Raw genomic sequence first — 18,696 nt, 5'->3', positions numbered from 1 at the left:
GTGCTGGACACTGGCCCTCCAGGAGCAGAACTGATGACCTCTGCTGTAGAGCAGTGGTCCTAAGCAATTTTGGTGTTTGCCCAAATCTAACACACCCACTTCAGCTCAGGAAGTGCTCCTTATTAGCTAATTAGTTGGATCAGGTGTGTTAGCGCAGCAAGAACACCACAACAGGGGTGTCAGACTTGGGTCCTGGAGGGTATCAGCACTGCAGAACTCAGCACTGCACCTCATTTAAAGTGTGATTTTCACTCCTTTCTGCTTAATTTAATCACTGAGATGCAAACTTAAGTCATTCAGAGTGGTTTGGTGTACTGTAGAGAAACTTACCCGCTCTGACTTCTGAACAGTGGTGGTGATAGGAACCAGGGGTCGCAATATCTACAACACAAATATAGCCATTGCTATTCAAACCCACCACTAAACCAACACTTCTGAGCTTTTATATGCACGATTGATAGTGGTAAACTAGTGGTATGAAGTTTTTTTTTGGGGGGGAGGGTATTTTTAACGCTCAGAGGTGTTAGAAATTTGTTTTAGGCTAAAACCTGATCTCAAAAATATCATAAAACAATGTCTCAAGCATCAGACAGTGTATTCAAAACCATTTCATGTAATAACTTTCTGTGCGGGAGCTTTTAGAGGCATTAAACCAGGGACGCCCAACTTATCCAAGGTTGCAGGTTTTTATTTCAACAAAGAAGGAGCTCAAATCTTGTTGTCTGAAGACTGAAACCAGTCTGGAACCAGCTGATTAAACGAGTGGAATCAGGAGTGGTCCTGCTTGTTTTGAATGAAAACCTGCAACCACACCAGCCCTTTAGGGGTAAGATTGGACGGCACTGCATTAAACGCTACAGACATCTGGTTCCTATCACCACCACTGTGAACAAGTCTGATTCTAAGTTTCTCTAGAATGAACCATTTTATAACAAACCACTCTAAATGACTTTTCTCACGATGCTGTACTGCTGTTTAGATTTGGACAGTGTGAATTGAATGAGTTGAAAGTGAATGGACTGGGACCCAGCGGACAGCAGCAGCAGCTGCAGTAGCAATAAGCCACCACGCGGCACATCACTGTAAACACAAGGCTTTTTCTTTTCACAGGTTTCATGTTTGGAAACGTTAGCGCTCCTCCTCGGGCCTGCGTCCAGTCTTGCGCTCCCTACGTCCCAGACCTCGTTCTGACCCGGGGCAGGTGCTGGAGTGGCCCTGCGAGGTGCCCGTCTGAGGCCCACATTCTCAGGGCAGAGTCAAGACAGTCAGACAGAGAGATGGTGGGCGTTGGGCTACAGGTTCAGTCTCGGGGCCACCAGGGCGAACTCCCGCAAAATGTTCCGCGCCACGTCCACCTTGTTCTGGGCGATCATCAGGGCCCTCTTCACGTCGTCGAACGAATAGCCTTCACCCATCAGCTTGGCGATTTTTGCATCCACATTCTCGTGGGAGGACTCGGGAGGCCTCCTGTGCTGGACGTCTGGAGGGGTCTTCCTGGGGAAGGGCTTAGGCGGCCGCGCAGGTGCCTGCAGGCAGTCCCCGGCCACTGGCAGACAGAAAACGAAATTACGCTCCATTAAACAGATCATAAAGAATGAACGAGGCCAATCAGCTCTAATTCATCTCCAATTCTCAGTGGCACTAAAAGCATTACTGTCTCACTGTCAATAATTCATAAAGCCTGCACTCATCTCCACTAATGGCTTAACTAATATGCAAGTCCAACATGATGCACAGGCATGATGACAGCACATTAGTGGATCAGTATGTAATATGTACAGTTGAAAAGTACGCAACATAATACAATGTAAAAGTACATCACTGGTATATTGGTAGGATGTTGCCATACGTGATGTAGGAGGCAGCTGGTCATACTCTTGCGAAGTTCTGACTGCTGATTTTATGTTTTCCCCAGTGTGTCTTCGAACAGGGGGCAAGGGGGCTGAGCTATTCAGGACGTCCAGGAACGCATCTACACAGTAAACACACACACACAATTAGAGACATTCCCAAAGAGAGAGCATCACCAAAGCACTAAATAGAAAAGCAAGGATTCATCTCTGTTCTATTCCAGTTTGAGGCCACTTGTTCCCAGGAGGCACTTCAGAGCTCATGATGTCTAGGACCGACTGACCTATCCATGCTCTGCCCACAAGCACGTTCTTTCACAGCAGCTGTTGAAGTTTTACAACAAGCTGGCATAAAACTTTCAATCTAATGAATTTGGGCTGGAGGTAAAATCACTACAAACAAGTTTCCAGATTTTTCAAAGTAACTAATTTCCTACGATATAATCAAAGTCACTCAGAGGTTTGAGTTGAAATGCTCCATTCTAGAGCAATTTAAAAGGTCAGAACTGTTCACAGTGGTGGTGATATGAAGGGCGCCTGCAGCATTTAATGCCTTTAAAATCTGCCTTGCAGAAAATTACTACGGAAAATGGTTATGAACACATTGCCTGATACCTGAGACATTGTTTTCTGATATTTTGAGGAGCTTTTGGCCTAAAATTTTCAAATCTACTGATTTGATATTGAACAGATACATGCAGAGTGTTAAAACATTTTTTTCCAGATTCAAGCATCATTTCACATCAAACCACTCTGAAGGACTTTGTTTACATGTCAACGATTAAATTATGCACAAATGTACATAAATCAGTTGAACGTACTTCTTCTTGACCACTTAATAGAGCACTATATTTGTATATTTGTATGTTTATAACCCTTTAAATGTGTATTTTTCTGAAGCTCTGTAAAGCTTGTTTAACCTCACAACAGTTCAAAATAAATTTGTGGGCAGAACTTCGGTCAACTAGGTGGAAAACGGATGAAATGGACTCACCTGGGTTGAGGAGGAAGCGCTCGTGTCCGGACGTGGGCCGAGCCGCTCTGGAGCAGGACGGAGACAAGGAGACGTCTGGAAAGCTGTGTCTAACCGGTGGAGGAGGCGGGGGCTGTGAAGGAGGGGGTGTGTTAAACAGATCCTCGACTGTGGGAGCTGGAAAAGAAGAGAGAGAAGAACAGAGGATTCAGAACAAAGAACTGCGTTTCTCCCGTCACGTCACTAGATGGCGCTGAAACACCAGATCTCAAACGTCACCATCACAGTGTAGTACAGTGACCGAAGATGAAGCATGGATACTGCCACACGCTTCAACTCGGCAAAACTACATCCAACAAAACCTTAATAATGTAGGCCTTTGTAAGATCATGAGGGGATGCTGAATGGATGTCATTAGGAATCAGGTATTCAGCTGTGTGATTTATTAATGAATGAGAAGCTGCACTCAAATCTCAATCAGTAATCAGCTCATGGAATCCAGTATCAAAATTTAATGAAGGAAGGAATGAAGATGGCTGGATGAGCAATAATTGGTCTTTGATCAGCAAATCACCCAACAAAATATTAATGAAGGCACGTACAATCAGACAAAGACACACACACTGACACAGTGATGTGATCACTAAGATTACGCTGCTTGTCTTCAATTTCTAAAGGTTGTAATTAATGTACTGATAATCTAAAGCAAAGCTGTTTATTTATCAAATATAAACACTGTTTCATTCTTATAGAGTTGTATCCAAAGTTTGAGCACCCTGATCAAATTACGTTTTGTTGACCTTCTAAGTGAGACTAACCGGTCCCACTTTATATTGTCTCTAATAACTGTGTAGTTACACATGAATAACATATGCAACAACAGTGTAATTAATGACGATTTAACGAATGTTACAGATGGATTACAGAAGTACAACCTGTGTAATTACACATGTGTATCAATTTCAGGTTTGCCTTATGTTATTACACAAGTATATTTTTTTGATACACTACAGATCAGAAGACTTTTCCAGCAAGGAAGTATGTTTCACATAACATTACATTTATGTTTTACATAATTACTGTGGAATAACTGTGTTGTAAGAAGGTAATAATCACATAACACTGACTAATACCATTCTGTAATTACACAGTACCTATATAACAACTACACAGGAGTTACTGTAGTGTTAAAGTTACACTTTAAAGTAAGTGGACAGGTCCTGTGTAGTTGTTATGTAGGTACTGTGTAATAAGGGAGTGGTGATATCAACACTGCTTTGGAGGGAATGCAACATATTTAATTAATATAATAAAAGTTACGTTTTAAGATAAGGGGACATCAGCTGTACTGTTACATTACAGAGTGGTTTATATGTTAGGAAAGCTGGCAGACACAGTGTAAGTAATGTCTTAATGTAAATGATTACATACTTCCTTTTACTGCTGGGAAAAAAAACTGCTGTTCCAGTCTGATTACAAATCTAATTACTTTTGTGTTATTACCCTTGTGTAACTACATGAAAGATAATAGGCTGTTACAGCTATTAAGATACAGCTGTGTAATTACATGAGGCAAAACTGAAGTCGATACAAATGTGTAATTACATAAGGCGTCCTTCTGTAATCCATCTGTAACAGGGACTAAATCATTAGTAGTTACATTGTTGTTGCATATGTTGTTCACATGAAACTACACAGTTATTAGAGACACAATATAAAGTGGGACTGAAAAGGTCAAAGCAACCTCAACCGAAAACCAACCTCTGCACATTTTAATATACAGATACTGTTTGCTGAATTTCACATATTGGGAAAAATATTTTGTTTATTTGTTTCCAATATGTTAAACTCAGCAAACAAATATAAACTGTGCACTAAAATTGAAAAAAATGTCATATTTAAAGTCTTTTTCCTGTAAAAAGTTTAATGTTCCTTCAGTAGAGAAACTTATTTTCACTTAAAAAACTTAACTTCAATGAACGAAATATCCAATTATAGACCAACAGCAGAACCACAAACATAATGCAACAAATCACAGACCAGGAGGGTATTTCACACAGCAGGATTTCTCAGTTTAGTCAGAAGACAGGCATGTCCAATAGGAGGAGAGCTGACAAGCATGCTTGAACTTTGGGCTTAAGTAATCTGGCTAACTGAGAAATCCTGCTTCGTGAAATACCCTCAACACACAGTAACGTGTCAATAAAACATAAAAAAACACGGCAGCCAATCAGGTGCTCCTGAGAGAAGAGCCGTTGGCTACCTTGTGGTGGCAGTAGAATGTCGTAGTCTGATGGCGTCCTGTTGTTGTGGAGGGGACACTGTGTGGTGTGCGCCACACCCGAAAGCGACAAGCCAGAGTCAAACCCACCTGAGGAATATAACGCAAGGTTACGCTGCACCGACACCGAGACACGGCGCTGCATCACAGCCTCCTTCAGACTCACACAGAGCTCCAGAGAAAGCAGCACTCAAACTCAACAGCACTGTCACTTCATTATGCACAGCCACCAAGCACTGATTTTATTTTTCAGTCTCTTAGCGCACAGACACCCACACAGCCCCGTACAGGCAGTCATGCAGGAGATGGATATGACAGATGAGAGCTAGCTGAAGTACAGCAGAAGCATAACGAAGCTTACTGTGCTCGGGAGCTTTCGGCTTCTTCCCTTCCGAGGAGAGATCTGGAGAGCCGTTCTCTAAACCCCTTCAGAATAAAGAAGCAATGTGTTCATTTCAATGTGCTATACATGAGAAATAATTAGTAACAGTTCTTGAGTGTCATACTGTACAGTAGAGCTGCACGATACATCATTCGTTAATCACTACTGCGGCACCAGCTTTCACAATACTGAAGAAGGCTGCTTTATGCAAATGAGCTTTTTAACTAATCACAATGTTTTAGACTGTGTGCTGTCAGCAACCTGACCAATCACAGCTCTAGATGAGTGTCTCTCTGGGGGGTATTCATATAATCCAGGAGAAGTCATTTATGTTGATCAGAATAATGTAGACCAGTCTTTAAACCTGTCACAATATTGATTTAATGTGTTTTTAATACAGTGAACAGCTGAAAAATATTAAAGTTGTAACAATGTAATCACAACACCAGGATTTTGTCCATATCATGCTGAGACTGTGGTTGGTGTGTGTGTAGCAGGGCTGCACGATTAGACATATTTATATCATTATCGCAAGACAATTTTGCAAAACTGACACACTGTTAAGGGCTGCGATGACTCTCGCGGTGCAAGAGTGATCAAATTATATTGGTGGGAATGTAGCATTACAAGCTAATATTAGAGCAGTGGCATGATCTCCTGAGCCTGGCTTGATCCCAGGTCGTCCACATGTAGAGCAAGTGGAGTAGTAGACTTAACCACTCTGCTATAGAGCCAATTAAAAAGCACACGTGTACATCTTATAAACTGCTCCACTCTCTAAATATTGGCCTAAAGAAATACTTTAAACATCTCAGTGTTGTGTGTAAAATGAGTGAAGTGGTAATGGCTACTGTCACAACAAACTTGTATCACCATAAGAAGATCTGTAAGAAATTAAATATAGAACTTATTGTTTTTATAGAAAAATCATTTCATTATTTTTATTTTGCTTTGCACAAGACTGAATGGTGCATTGTTTTGTTTTTTTTTTTTCTTGAAAGTAATTTAGTTACATTTCTGTTTACATGGCAGAGAAAGTCTGAGACACTATTTCGATCATAATTTATTGTTTCTCATATTGTCCCTGCAATATCCAACAACTTCAATAAACAATGCATTTTATGACTGAATGGTGCATAATATGTTACGGGCATGTGTGGCATGTCTTGAGGTCATATGTGCATGGATTCAAACGTCTGAGAGGGAGTGTCAGTTTGTGTGCATTCATACCTGTTAGGAATGCGGACGGAGATGCAGACGGGAGGCTGCGTGATGCAGACGGGATGGGATGATGGGATCTGATATTCATCCTCCACTTGCTCTGTTACTGGCCGTGATCGGTCCAAACAGGGGCTGCTGAATGGGTTAGTAAACCTTCACAACAAACACAGAAACATCAACACCATTTCCTTTTGTTTATAACATTAACATCACAACAACATCAACATCTGCTCATCAAACACCTTTCAATTCAATTCTTAAAACAGATGTCGTCCCAAAGGAGCTTTAAAAATACAGGCCTCTAATGAGCAAGCAAAGGGTGAAAGTAAAGTTCTGGCAAAAGCACCACAAGTTTTGAGTGAGATGGAACAGAAAACAGATGAGCCACTGAGTAATGTCAGTACTCAACATAATACATAAGTCTCTTGAAACATTTCGCCAAAAAAAACGAACTAAAAGAAGTTTTGTTCACTAAAAAATAAGAGAGGACCAGCTAATTAGCATCATCAGATAGAAGAAGACAAGGCACTGTAGGTTTGATTTTTAAAACAATGTCATCCAACAGTGCAAAGTAAACCCTTAATTATCTCTGCCTCATGCCTACAACTTCAAAGTGAGTCCCTAGACTGGAGAGAAGTGGAGTTTGCAGAAAAAAGCGACATTCTATGGCTCATTAGGAGGGCTATGGAGCATAATACCACCACAGCGCACAACTGTCTGAACCATCAACAGAGCAGAACACGGGCATGCACACACACATAGGAACTACAAAAACCACAGAGTCTTAGTCATTACGTCTGTGGTAGTGTTGCACAAGGTATGGAAATTTGATGCTTTTGCAATGCTACATTAAGTATAACCCATTTTACATTTGTTTTAAACAGTGTGATGAATGCTGGGCCATACTGCATTTCCTAATCTCACTGTTCATCTTCCTTTCAGAACATGCTGAACTGAAATATGAAATAATATTTACATTAAATAGCTACTTGTATTGTTAAAACGTTTCATTTGAAAATCAGATGTTAGTTAAAGCTACACTACGTAAGATTTGGGGATTTGGAGACCTCTCTGGTGGAAATGTATATCTGCATGCAACGTGTGGAAGAACATTTTGTAATGTTGGTTGCGCTTTAGCCCTCTTCCCCGAGTGAATGGCTGTGTTTACATGCAATTTTTGCCAATCCGATTGAACACATTCCGATTATAGATTAAGACTGAGGTGTTTTGCTCACTCTACTCAACAATCTGATGGAAGATCTCTGTTTACAATCACACTAGAAGTAATCAGATCCAAAATGACACGCATGCGTAGAGTACAGCTTAGTGTAGACGTTACCATGACAACGAGCATCACGTGAGGTCCAGTCATAGTATCATTTCATATCTGAGGACTGTGATTCTACTCAATAGTGGTAACGAAGCCAAAGCTCTGGTACCGTGACAGCGCTAGCACTAGTCCTCTGAACATGCTCATTCGCAGTGATGAAAAGGTCTTAGAAATGTATTAACTGATGGGCTCTAGGTCAAAACCTGGCAGTTCTGGCTCAAGCAGACTCCCTCCTAATCACACTGGCACGGCTGTGGCTCCTCACTGGGGATAAACATTTATCCTGGCCTGTGCGGCTGAAAGGGCTCAGATTAGCCAGTGTAATCACATAAGCACCTATCTGACGAATATACAGAGCCATATATTCATATTCCATAAAGCATGCATTCGTTTTTTCTCTGTTTCTTGCCAAAATAAATTTTCTGGGCCAATGATCAAATGTGATGGATGGTGTTTTTCCCATCTATACATCACAACTCCAGTTATATTTATGTATTCAGTCTATTGTAAATACACCCCACATTATGGTCAAACTAAATCACACTTTTCTAAAGGTGTTTGATGTATTATGTAAAAAGTACAGTTCTCATATATAAAACTAAATTAGTTCTGAATTAGGCTTATTTTTGTGATGTCATGAAAACCGACACACTTACACAAAGTCGTGTGCCAAGGTTTGGGTGCCCCTGTTCTAATTACATGTTTTACAAGTCAACACATCACCTACAAAGAACACTCGTACATTTTAATACACAATTATTGTACATATCGCTGTTGCCAGAAGAAAACCTTGTATCTCCAAAATGGTAACTTTACAGGAGAAGGAAAAAACCTACTTTACTTTTAATGGAAGTCAATGGAACCAGATGTTTTTCCAAGTCATTTTGGGTCATTTCTTTTGGTCCATTCATCATAAAATTTACACAATATGTAAAGGGTAATGGGTATTTTCAAATTATCTAAAAAACTGAAAAACATCAAAAATGGAGATACAAGGTTTTCTTCCGACAACAGCGATATGCTGGATTTAACATACTGGGGGGAAAAACATAAAATGTGGACTGTGCAAAAGGTGTGGCAGTGTTTATGGTTTTGTTCCTAATATGTTAAACTGCTCAGAAATTGTGCCCTAAACCTTGCAGAAATAGGCATATTTAAGTTTGTTCTCTATAGACTACGTTTTCATCACTTACAAAATCTAAACGTAATTTGACCAGGGGTATTCAAACTTTTGCACATGACTGTGTATCTTCGGCCCACAGTATGTTAGCTTCGCCCATTCTAGTTGAAGTTATAAGAAGTGTTTCATCCCAGAAGACTTTTTTAATAGAGGCACAATGGCAGGGCAGCCAATCAGAACAGAGATCATTTATTTAACACCCTAGGAAAGAGTCTTAGGTTGCATATAGACATCAGGAGAATGCTTTTCACTCAAAATGGCATAACCTACAAATAAGCTCTGCTTGAATAAGCTCACTTTTTTAACCAAACAAAACAAAAAGGAGGGTGGATAAAACGGAACTGGTGGGCAGACTCAGGGCTGTAACGTACTCCAGTGTTGCTCACATCTGTGATTTAAAAATGATTCTGCTCCAATATACATTTTAATGCAGTCACGCAGGCACTATCCTCCACAGCGCTACCGCTTTTCCACTAAAAAACACAGCACAAAAGTGCTAATTTCTGTTGTTTATCCAGTTAAAGTGAAGTGTGAATGTGGTGTCAAACTTCCTGCCCATAACACAACCCCAAGTATCTCTGTTACCTGTTTAAAACTACCTGTTTAAGTTAAATTCTAAGGGTTAAAGAAAGGTTAGAAAATGGTCATCTACGAATAAACTACTACTACTGTTCTGGTGCTTAAACCCACACACCTCGTGAGTAGATCACAGGAGAGGAAATTAAAGAAAGGAAAAACACCTCTAGTGCTGGACACAGAGCATATTAAACCTCTTACAATCAGTTATCACTAAGGTCGCTACGCCCTGGCTGAGACACAAAATGCATGCTGAGCACATGACCAGTGCATGCTGTACTTTCAGATCCAGCAGAGGGTGAAGCAAACACCCGTGACCCGACCATTCCAAACCTCCTCCGCACTTGGGCAGCGATGAATCAGATCGCAAAGTGAGCAGGAGTGTTCATACATTACCAAGTAACACCAAGGTGTTTATGGAGCTACATTTTCCACGTCTTTAACGTCATTCTCGGCCAGAGTAACGTTAATACAACCGGAGAGAAAGAGTGAGAGAGAATGAGAGTGAGGTACATGCACAGGTTTCCCTGCAATTGCTTTTTTTTTTTAAGGTGGAAAATTACATCAACAGTTCTGAGCTTGTGCGGTGTAAGAGAGAGTTGCTCATTACAAAGAATCCAGTGTGCCCAGAGCCAGGAGATCAGTGTGCACAGCTGCACTTTAGCCTCCAGCTACTGAAGAAAACACACACACACACAGATCCACAGCACTCTCACACAGGCCACAGCTGTCTGCAGATGCAGTCCTATAGCTTGAACTCTATTCATGAACTCCACTCATCCAGTGCCATGACAATAAACACACCGAACACCTTCTCTACCTGCGCCGCTGCTCCTTTAACACATACACAACACAAACCACCCAAACACCACACACCACTGTCCTGTGTGCACTGAGAAATTATGCTCCTTTCTACAGCGGATGATGACTCTGTTATTAGGCAGTTCTGTAAATGTCAGTGAGGTTTCAACAATACTGTGCAAAGCTGAAAATAGTTTGTAACCACAGTCATTTTGTTCTCATGAACTGTTCGCTCTTTCTCATACTAAGCTTACTGTTGCTGCCTGTATGTGTCGGCATGTGAAGTCTTCTTTAAGAACACTATAGATCCTGTTGCTTTGCAAACCTGGCTCAATACCATGTACGCTACCATTCAGAAGCTTGGAATTGCGGTTCAAAAGTCTGCAATCAGTGTTTTCAACAATATGAAACCAATTTTAAGGCGCCTAGTTGCAGTCACAAAATCAGATTGGCTCAGCTAAGGGACCCTTATTAGTCCCACAACAGGGAAATTTCACCTCCGCATTTAACCCATCCATGCAGCGAAACACCACATACACACTAGTGAACACACACATTAGGGGGGCAGTGAGCACACTTGTCCGGAGCGGTGGGCAGCCCTATGCACAGCGCCCGGGGAGCAGTTGGGGGTTAGGAGCCTTGCTCAAGGGCACTTCAGTCACGTACTGTGAGCTCAGGGGATAGAACTGGCGTCCTTCCGGTCACAAGGCTGGTTCCCTAACCTCCAGCCCATGACAGCCCCCAAAGTTGCTGTGAAAGCCTTGGTAAAACGCTCGATACCAGAGAAATGATAGGAGAAGAAAGTTCACTGTTTCAAAAACGAACGGGAAAGATAGTAACACTCAACACTGCATTTGTTTACGGGGAAAGTCCCGCCCTTCAACAAAAAGAGCCAATCGGCTTGCTGGTTAAGCCGCAAGCAGGACAAGCTTTCCCTCATTTTGGAGATACGTGCATGTGCAGTAGCAAAAACAAGCCTGAAAACAATTTTTTGTGTGTTATTGGCCCAAATGTGAGATGTTAGATTTAACCTATGATTTTGAATATGTGTATGAAATGTTACTGTCTTGCATGAGTGGAAATAACTGCTTGACCAGTGCTAAACTGGCACTTTACTGTAAAGACTTTGTCTGTATGCACACCTACGACCACCTCACAACAACTGAATTCGGTATTAATACTGTATTGTCACTAAAAAGCACTATACTGTAAATGGACTGTTATGCTGCTCGCATTGACCACCGAGTCAAGTCAGAACCCAGTGTGGTTTAAACTGAGGGCCTGACAACTTATTTCCTTACCAACTATGCTAAAATACAGCAGATTTCACCACAGATAAGGAGGCTTATTAGACATGACTAAGCAAACTGCTTTATGTGGTTATAGATAAAGTGATTCTAAAAGTTTCAAATAATTAGGAAGCAGTAAATTAAAAAAATGAAGAGGTGAACAGATGCAGAAGACTCTAAAATGACAGAGAAATCTGTATAGCATTGAGAATTAAGTTACAATAAAATTTATATCCACAATTCAACATTTCAAAAGAGGCATATTTCAAAAGGCAACTTGACAAATAAATGTACAGTATATTAGTTAACGTCCTCTTGTTCACATAATTCTTGAAATAAAATGCACAAAAATACCTTTCGGTGAATAGTCTGTAATATTTAAATCCTCCCTGTATAAGTATAATCAGATATAAAATAACACAAAGTCTAAATAAGTCAAGGGTCTGTACTGTAGGTATGTACAAATAAGCATATACTGCCAGAGCAACTAGCAGAACCTCCATCTCTAGATCTAAAAACTGCAGCATGTAGTTGCATATATCTGTTTTTGCGTGGAGATACTGCCCTCCTTATTTAAATGTAGGTCCTCAGAGCGTGCACACTAGCAGGAAAACTAATAATTCTGTCATGGAACAAAAGAATAAATAAAGAATGCAATAAGAAGGCAATGCTCCAGGCATCTGACAGGCAAAAAAAAAAATCACATAATAATAGAGGAGAAGCAAATCTGAATATGCAGATAATGCAGATAATCCCAGATAATTTATGTGCATATAATGGACGGCTGCTGCAGTGTTAGAGAGACCACATCCAACATTTTTCTTGAATTGTGTTTTTCTCTGTCCATTTTTGGTATTTATACAGCACTTAAATGAGCATTGAAATAAGTACTGATTGTAATGTATTGTACTGCACTTATGTATTGTATTGTATTGTATTGCACTGTTCTGTGTTGAACTCTGTTCCTTTTTCTCTGGGTATCAACAGCGACTTTTTGTTTCTAGCAGTATCTGAGCTCAGGACTGACTTTCTCTCTAACCTATTGGTAACTAGCAAAGATACTTTCTCTGGATAGACAAAGCACTTCTTGTAAGTCGCTCTGGATAAGAGCATCTGCTAAATGCTGCAAATGTAAAAGTAAATGTAAATGGTATCTGTGTGCATGTGTGCTACTTAGAATTAAAACATAATGAAACTATGCCTTTAAAGCTGTAAATGAGCGCTGTTCTGATTGGCTGCCTCATTCAAAATGCAGTCTGGGCTGAAACAGTCCTTAAAAGTTCAGAGTGAAAAGCTTAACTTCTGTAATTTAAATAAAGGTGTTTTGGCAGCTTAACTGCCATATATGGACCAACTGGGCAGTGACTGGTACCTATTGATACTTGTTTACACACTATATCCAACTCAAACAAAATCCGTGATATACGCCCTTTAACCTCATTTGAGTGGCAGGAGGCGGGAGGCAAAACAGAAAAGAAGAGAAAGTGAAAACACACAGTTAGAGGAGAGAGAGCGAGTGAAGGAAGATGGAACTGATTAAGATAATGATAAGAAAGAGAAAGTAGGGCAGTGAAAGCCTCAGTAGGGCCAGTCCAGACCCTGCAGCGCATGTCTGTGTGTGGCCACAGGACACTCACCTCTGGCTGCTGTTGCTGGTGAGGGTGGGAGGGGGAGGGGAATGGCGCAGAGGAGGCACGTCGTATTCATCTGAGGGTAAGAGGCCGTTGGAGAGGGGCTGAAAAGAGACATGGGTCCAGAGTTAACCAGACAGCTTTCAGTAAACACATACGGGTCATTCTACAGAAACGTCCACTTTTTTATCTATATATAGGAGTCACTGGTGTTACTGATCGTCATTGGTGTTACACATAAGAAAGGTAACACCAGAGACATTAATGACACATTTCACAAAATGGCTGCTACAGAGCATCAAACCACATGTCAATCATGGAATATCCACTAAAATATGTAATTTAATCCATTTATATTCAATTTTTTTCACAATTATCTCAATAAAGTGGGTCACACCAGTGATATCAACTAAAAGCTTCACATGAAATCATGAGCTAAATGAGGACATTTCTGATGACAGAAAAAACACAGTGAACTGAACCTGTGCTTTTCTTCATAGATCCTCAGAAGAGAGGTAAAAGTAGTTGTGATGTCATCAGTGAGATTTTTATTTCAAAATAAGAGATTTTTTTGTTATGCAGTGACACCAGTGACACGACTCCTGGGGACAATTTCATTTTATATTTTATAATATTTATTTGGCATTTGTTTTCTTTATTATTTAAATCATATATTTTACAGTCATGTATAGATTATTGCAGTTAAATTGCAGAAACACATGTTTTTACCTCAAAATATGGCCTCACCCTTTACACATGACTGAGGATGAGCTCTTCTGTGGTGCTTGGAATTCTATATAATTGATTTAAAAACCAAATTGATGCTCAAGAAGGTGTACTTGTTAAAGTAACTTATTCTTTTATTTTAAAATATAAATAAATTGTAACTCTAACATGTTTTTCAGGTGTGATATATCTGTAAACACTAGGGACACAGAAATGGACGTTTCCATAGAACGACTAATACATGAATATACAGAGTTCACAAACAGCTGGAGACGTCACAGTCAGTCAGAAGGAGCAAATCCGTGTAGTTCACAGATGCTGATCTGTAATATGTGGTAAAAGCTGAATTCTCTTCCAGAATTTGGGACAGAGTTCATGAATGTCTGCCATTTTATTAGGCTAGCATTTATTAGGGATGGCACTGGAATCACATCAATGTTGGCAGACAACTGAACAGATATTGAGATGTGGCCAATATTTAAAAAAATTATATTTTAAATTGTGTTTATTGCACTCCAGAACAGCAGAAAGTTTAAGTGACCCTGGGCTACTGGGCTTATCTTGGTAGATGAAAGAAAACAATCTACTATCAGGACTGTCCCAGCATTCGCATTTCAATGCATCCCTAAATTTGGTGTTTGTATTGGACTGTGAGTTGAGCTAAGCATCTGATTGTAGGTTATGGTGTGTGAAATCAAGTCTTTCCTATTACTTCAATAAATAGTAGCATGTCACATTTAAATGCTGAAAGACTTAAAATAAATTCTAATGGCTGTCAGTATTGTGTTGCCACTCTGATCAACAAAAACTGAACGTATTACATGCCTGCCTACTCTGTCTCTTTACCAAACACCAATCTAGCTTACAAAGAAGACATATTTGCATGTAGCGCCCCCATATGAACATTTTTTGTCAGTGCTAATATTCATTTTCATTTTTTTATTTATTTTTAAAGGAGTACTCTGGCCAAACTGAAAAATGAAACCATTGCTACATCTGTAGTGAACATGCCTACTTGCCTCCTACAGTGGTGGTATACTCTCAGAAAAAAGGTACTTAACTGTCACTGGGGCAGTGCCCCTCCTGTCACGGGGTGGAAGCCTCAAGGGTACATCTCAGTACCTTTAGTCAGGGAACATAACTGTACCATCATCTATTGAAATGATATTTTCTAAGATGTACTGACTCCACACACCCCGTCTCGTCTCCAGGCTTTTATTTTATTGTTCTGTTTTAAAATATTCGGTTATGAAAAGGTACAAATATGTACTTTTCACCAGCAAAAACTCCTTTAAGGATCACAATTGGACCTTAAAACCACTGTTGTACCTTTGAGGGAACATTTACATTGTTTGTACCTTGATGAACAAAAAATGTACCTGTACAGAACCTTTATTTCGCCCAGTGTACAATATCACCATAAACGAACATTTCTGGCTTAAAGATGAGAAAACTCCCCTTCTGATGATGCATCTTGAAGAAGGTAGGAACGTTAGAAAACCAACAAGCACCTTGGGGTGGATTCATAAAGTCAAACTGTTTAAAATGCTTTTTTTTTTTCCTGCAAGCTGGCTGAAGTAGTAGGAGGCCAGATAGCTAACATTACCGCTGGGGTGCCAGATATATCAGCGGTACATCAGTACTTCTCTTTATTGCAGCGGGGAGGTTCACAAATAGTAATATGATGTATTCGCAAGATAATGCAAGATGGTTATTAAGGTGAGAGAACACTGATTGATGTAAAAAAAATAAACAGGATACAAAACAGGCAGTTCAGTCAAACCGATGACGCTCAGGGAAAACATACACATATACAGACAAACGACATATTAAGCTCTACTTTTATGCTTTTCTAAATTTGCTAGCTACCATTTATGCTGACCTTCTTCTGTAATCATTAAACCTGGATAAGGAAACAAGCTGGTGGTCTAAGAGAGAATGTTAAAAAGAGGAGATAATTCAGGTAAAAATGAAGAGATATAGATGGAGCATGATAGCTAGTGGGAAAATGTTCATTTTTAATTTAGTTAAATGGTTAAAAAGTAACGTCAAACACCCTTTGCACTTTAGTATAGGCTGGAGAAAATGGCACAGACCTAAGTGCGGGGTTGTTTGGGGGCTCAGTGACTGCTGTTCCATCTGATTTAGTAATGCAGTTTAGTCCCACAGGTGGACCTGACACAGAATCTAAAACAAGCATTTATGCTAAAATTGGTATTTCCTCATCAAGTGAAAGGTGCAGTTTGATGTAGGCCTGGCCACACCTCGCACAACCACATACACATATGTGTGCTGACACACTCACTCTCCCTCTAACACATACACAGTTTCTGACAGGCTGAAATCAGATGCCTGAGGTCCTGCAGTGATTTTTAATGAGAGTCCCACTGGAGCTCTGCCTTCAAAATGTCACACTGGTAGAAATAACACACTACACTATAGTTCAAAAAACATCTCTCTCTCTCTCTCTCTCACACACTTCCTCCCTCAGGACCTGCTCTGGAAGATGGGCACCAGAGCCCCTATTTAATACATAATCCCTGAATCCCACTGAGCTGATCGGTGTGTGTGTGTGTGTTCTCTCTTTTTGGTCTATTTAACCCGTAAGTGCTCATACACTCGTAGATCACGACACATGGTAGGGCACTGAGGCTGAATTTGTCATCAAACAGCCAGGTCCCGTCTGGGTTGATATGCGTATGTGTGTGTGAAGTTACAGTACTGCGAAAAAGTCAGACACCACCCTTCATTTATTTCATTTTTACAGTTAAAATGTCTATAAACCCTGTGGTGTTCTGGTCTGTGGGACCCATTTTCAGTGTTTACCAAAAGAAAAAAATTATGCGATCTATTATTATTTCAACCTCAGATTTCTTGGCCTTTGCTCATTTTCTGTGAAGAACATACAAAATAACCCATTTTCAGTGCCTTCACTCTGTTCACCCCCCACACGTTTATACTACACATGTGGTGTTGGGCTGAACCCGCGGGGAAAAAAAGTGTGGAGGTGCTGTGTCCTTCACTCTGTTCTCCTCCTACATGGCCTGCTGTTAGTGTGTGTGTGTGTGTTTATGTGTGTGTGTGTGTGTGTGTGTGTGTGTGTGTGTGTGAGGGTGGACAACATGGACAGGCTGCTGACTGGCTACAGCTGCTAAAGGAGAACCCTACGCTGGACACGTGATATTTTAAACATCTGGTATTTTTACATAAATTGTTATGGCTGTATTGATTTAAAAAAAAAAAACAATAATGTGGTGGGTCCAGCAGACCACTGAGTAACAAACACATCAACTCCACACAAGGGTTAAGTACAAGTTTGTTAGCAGGAGATGTTTCTGATGAGATTTTGGAGGAGATTAAAGTAATCCAGTGCAGAGGAAACAGGAAAAGTCCAAGGAAAATTTGAGGGGAAACAGTAGCTCTATATATATTATAACACTATAAAAGTTGCAAAAAGTCTTAGATATTGACAAACTGGGATCCCCAACAACCACACAACACCTAGTAGAGCACCAAAACTTGTCAGACAAACAGCAATAAAAGCTTTTATCTTTGAGAAATAGGACAAAGCTGAAGTTCCACTCTTGCTTTAGATCTGAAAAAATCCCCAGGTGTTTTTGCTCATGCTTTCACTGTGAGAAGACAACTCAGCGCTATGAGTCTGAAAGGATGTGTAGCTGTGAAAAGGCTGTTAGTGAGAAAAGAAAATAAAAAAGAGCATTTACAAATCAAACAAAGAAGCTGCTGGTGTTCTCAGAACAATGGACTGACCACCCCAGAGTCCTGGGGCCGTATTACAGAAACATCTTTTTGTCTTAACTTAAGATCTGGCAGGTCATGATAAGATTTTTCATAAATTCAAATTACAAAAGCAAATCTTATCTTCATTTAGGAATCTTAACTTTCAGCATCTTATCTCAGGTTAGGAAATCTTAACTTACTCAATCGAAGTCGACAATCAACCGACCATACGTGCACAGCTGAAACGTAAACACGTAATCAAGCTAGTTAGCCAGACAGCTAATGGCAGCTACAGTTACTGATGTACAAAAAAGGTCAAACAAAATTAAAGCGCGATAAATTAAGAGTTAAGAACTTTGTGATGGTGCTTCGTGCTGTTTATCAGGGCATCGCCACTTCCCAGTTTCAGTTTCCTTTCCCAAATGCTTTAGCTGAGCACGCTAACGTTATTCCTCCTAAGAAACAGACACATGTTCAGCTCTGTGTACTTACTATTCACCACCATCACTATAATCTTCAATCTGACGAGTTTTTATCAACATTAACACATGAAGGTAATAAGAGGGGTAGAGATCGTGTCTGCAGCATCTGGGTTTTAAAACACTGTTAGAAAAAAAATCTCACAAGTCAAACCACTGTTTACAGTGTAGACAAATGTAACGTCATTATGTCAGTTACAGTGAACTATACTGCCAGCCACTGCATAAAACAGAAA

The 18,696-nt window shown here is 40.2% G+C and overlaps 1 protein-coding gene across 1 annotated transcript in view; it reads right to left on the bottom strand.

Annotated features, from left to right (window-relative positions):
* Positions 1-1,101: 1,101 nt before the first annotated feature.
* The window catches only part of cblb (Cbl proto-oncogene B, E3 ubiquitin protein ligase), a 125,714-nt gene continuing 108,119 nt past the window's right edge, over positions 1,102-18,696 (bottom strand). Inside the window, exons 13-19 of the mRNA XM_036595698.1 lie at positions 13,521-13,618; positions 6,717-6,860; positions 5,466-5,530; positions 5,087-5,194; positions 2,845-3,000; positions 1,850-1,972; positions 1,102-1,546 (exon numbers count right to left, since the gene is read on the bottom strand). Of these exons, the coding sequence (XP_036451591.1) occupies positions 1,293-1,546; positions 1,850-1,972; positions 2,845-3,000; positions 5,087-5,194; positions 5,466-5,530; positions 6,717-6,860; positions 13,521-13,618 (948 nt within the window). The 3' untranslated portion in view covers positions 1,102-1,292. The remainder of the gene's footprint in view (positions 1,547-1,849; positions 1,973-2,844; positions 3,001-5,086; positions 5,195-5,465; positions 5,531-6,716; positions 6,861-13,520; positions 13,619-18,696) is intronic.

The sequence above is a fragment of the Colossoma macropomum genome, unplaced genomic scaffold, assembly GCF_904425465.1.
Source record: "Colossoma macropomum unplaced genomic scaffold, Colossoma_macropomum, whole genome shotgun sequence".
Taxonomy (NCBI): domain Eukaryota; kingdom Metazoa; phylum Chordata; class Actinopteri; order Characiformes; family Serrasalmidae; genus Colossoma; species Colossoma macropomum.
This window is presented reverse-complemented; position numbering and strand designations above follow the sequence as displayed.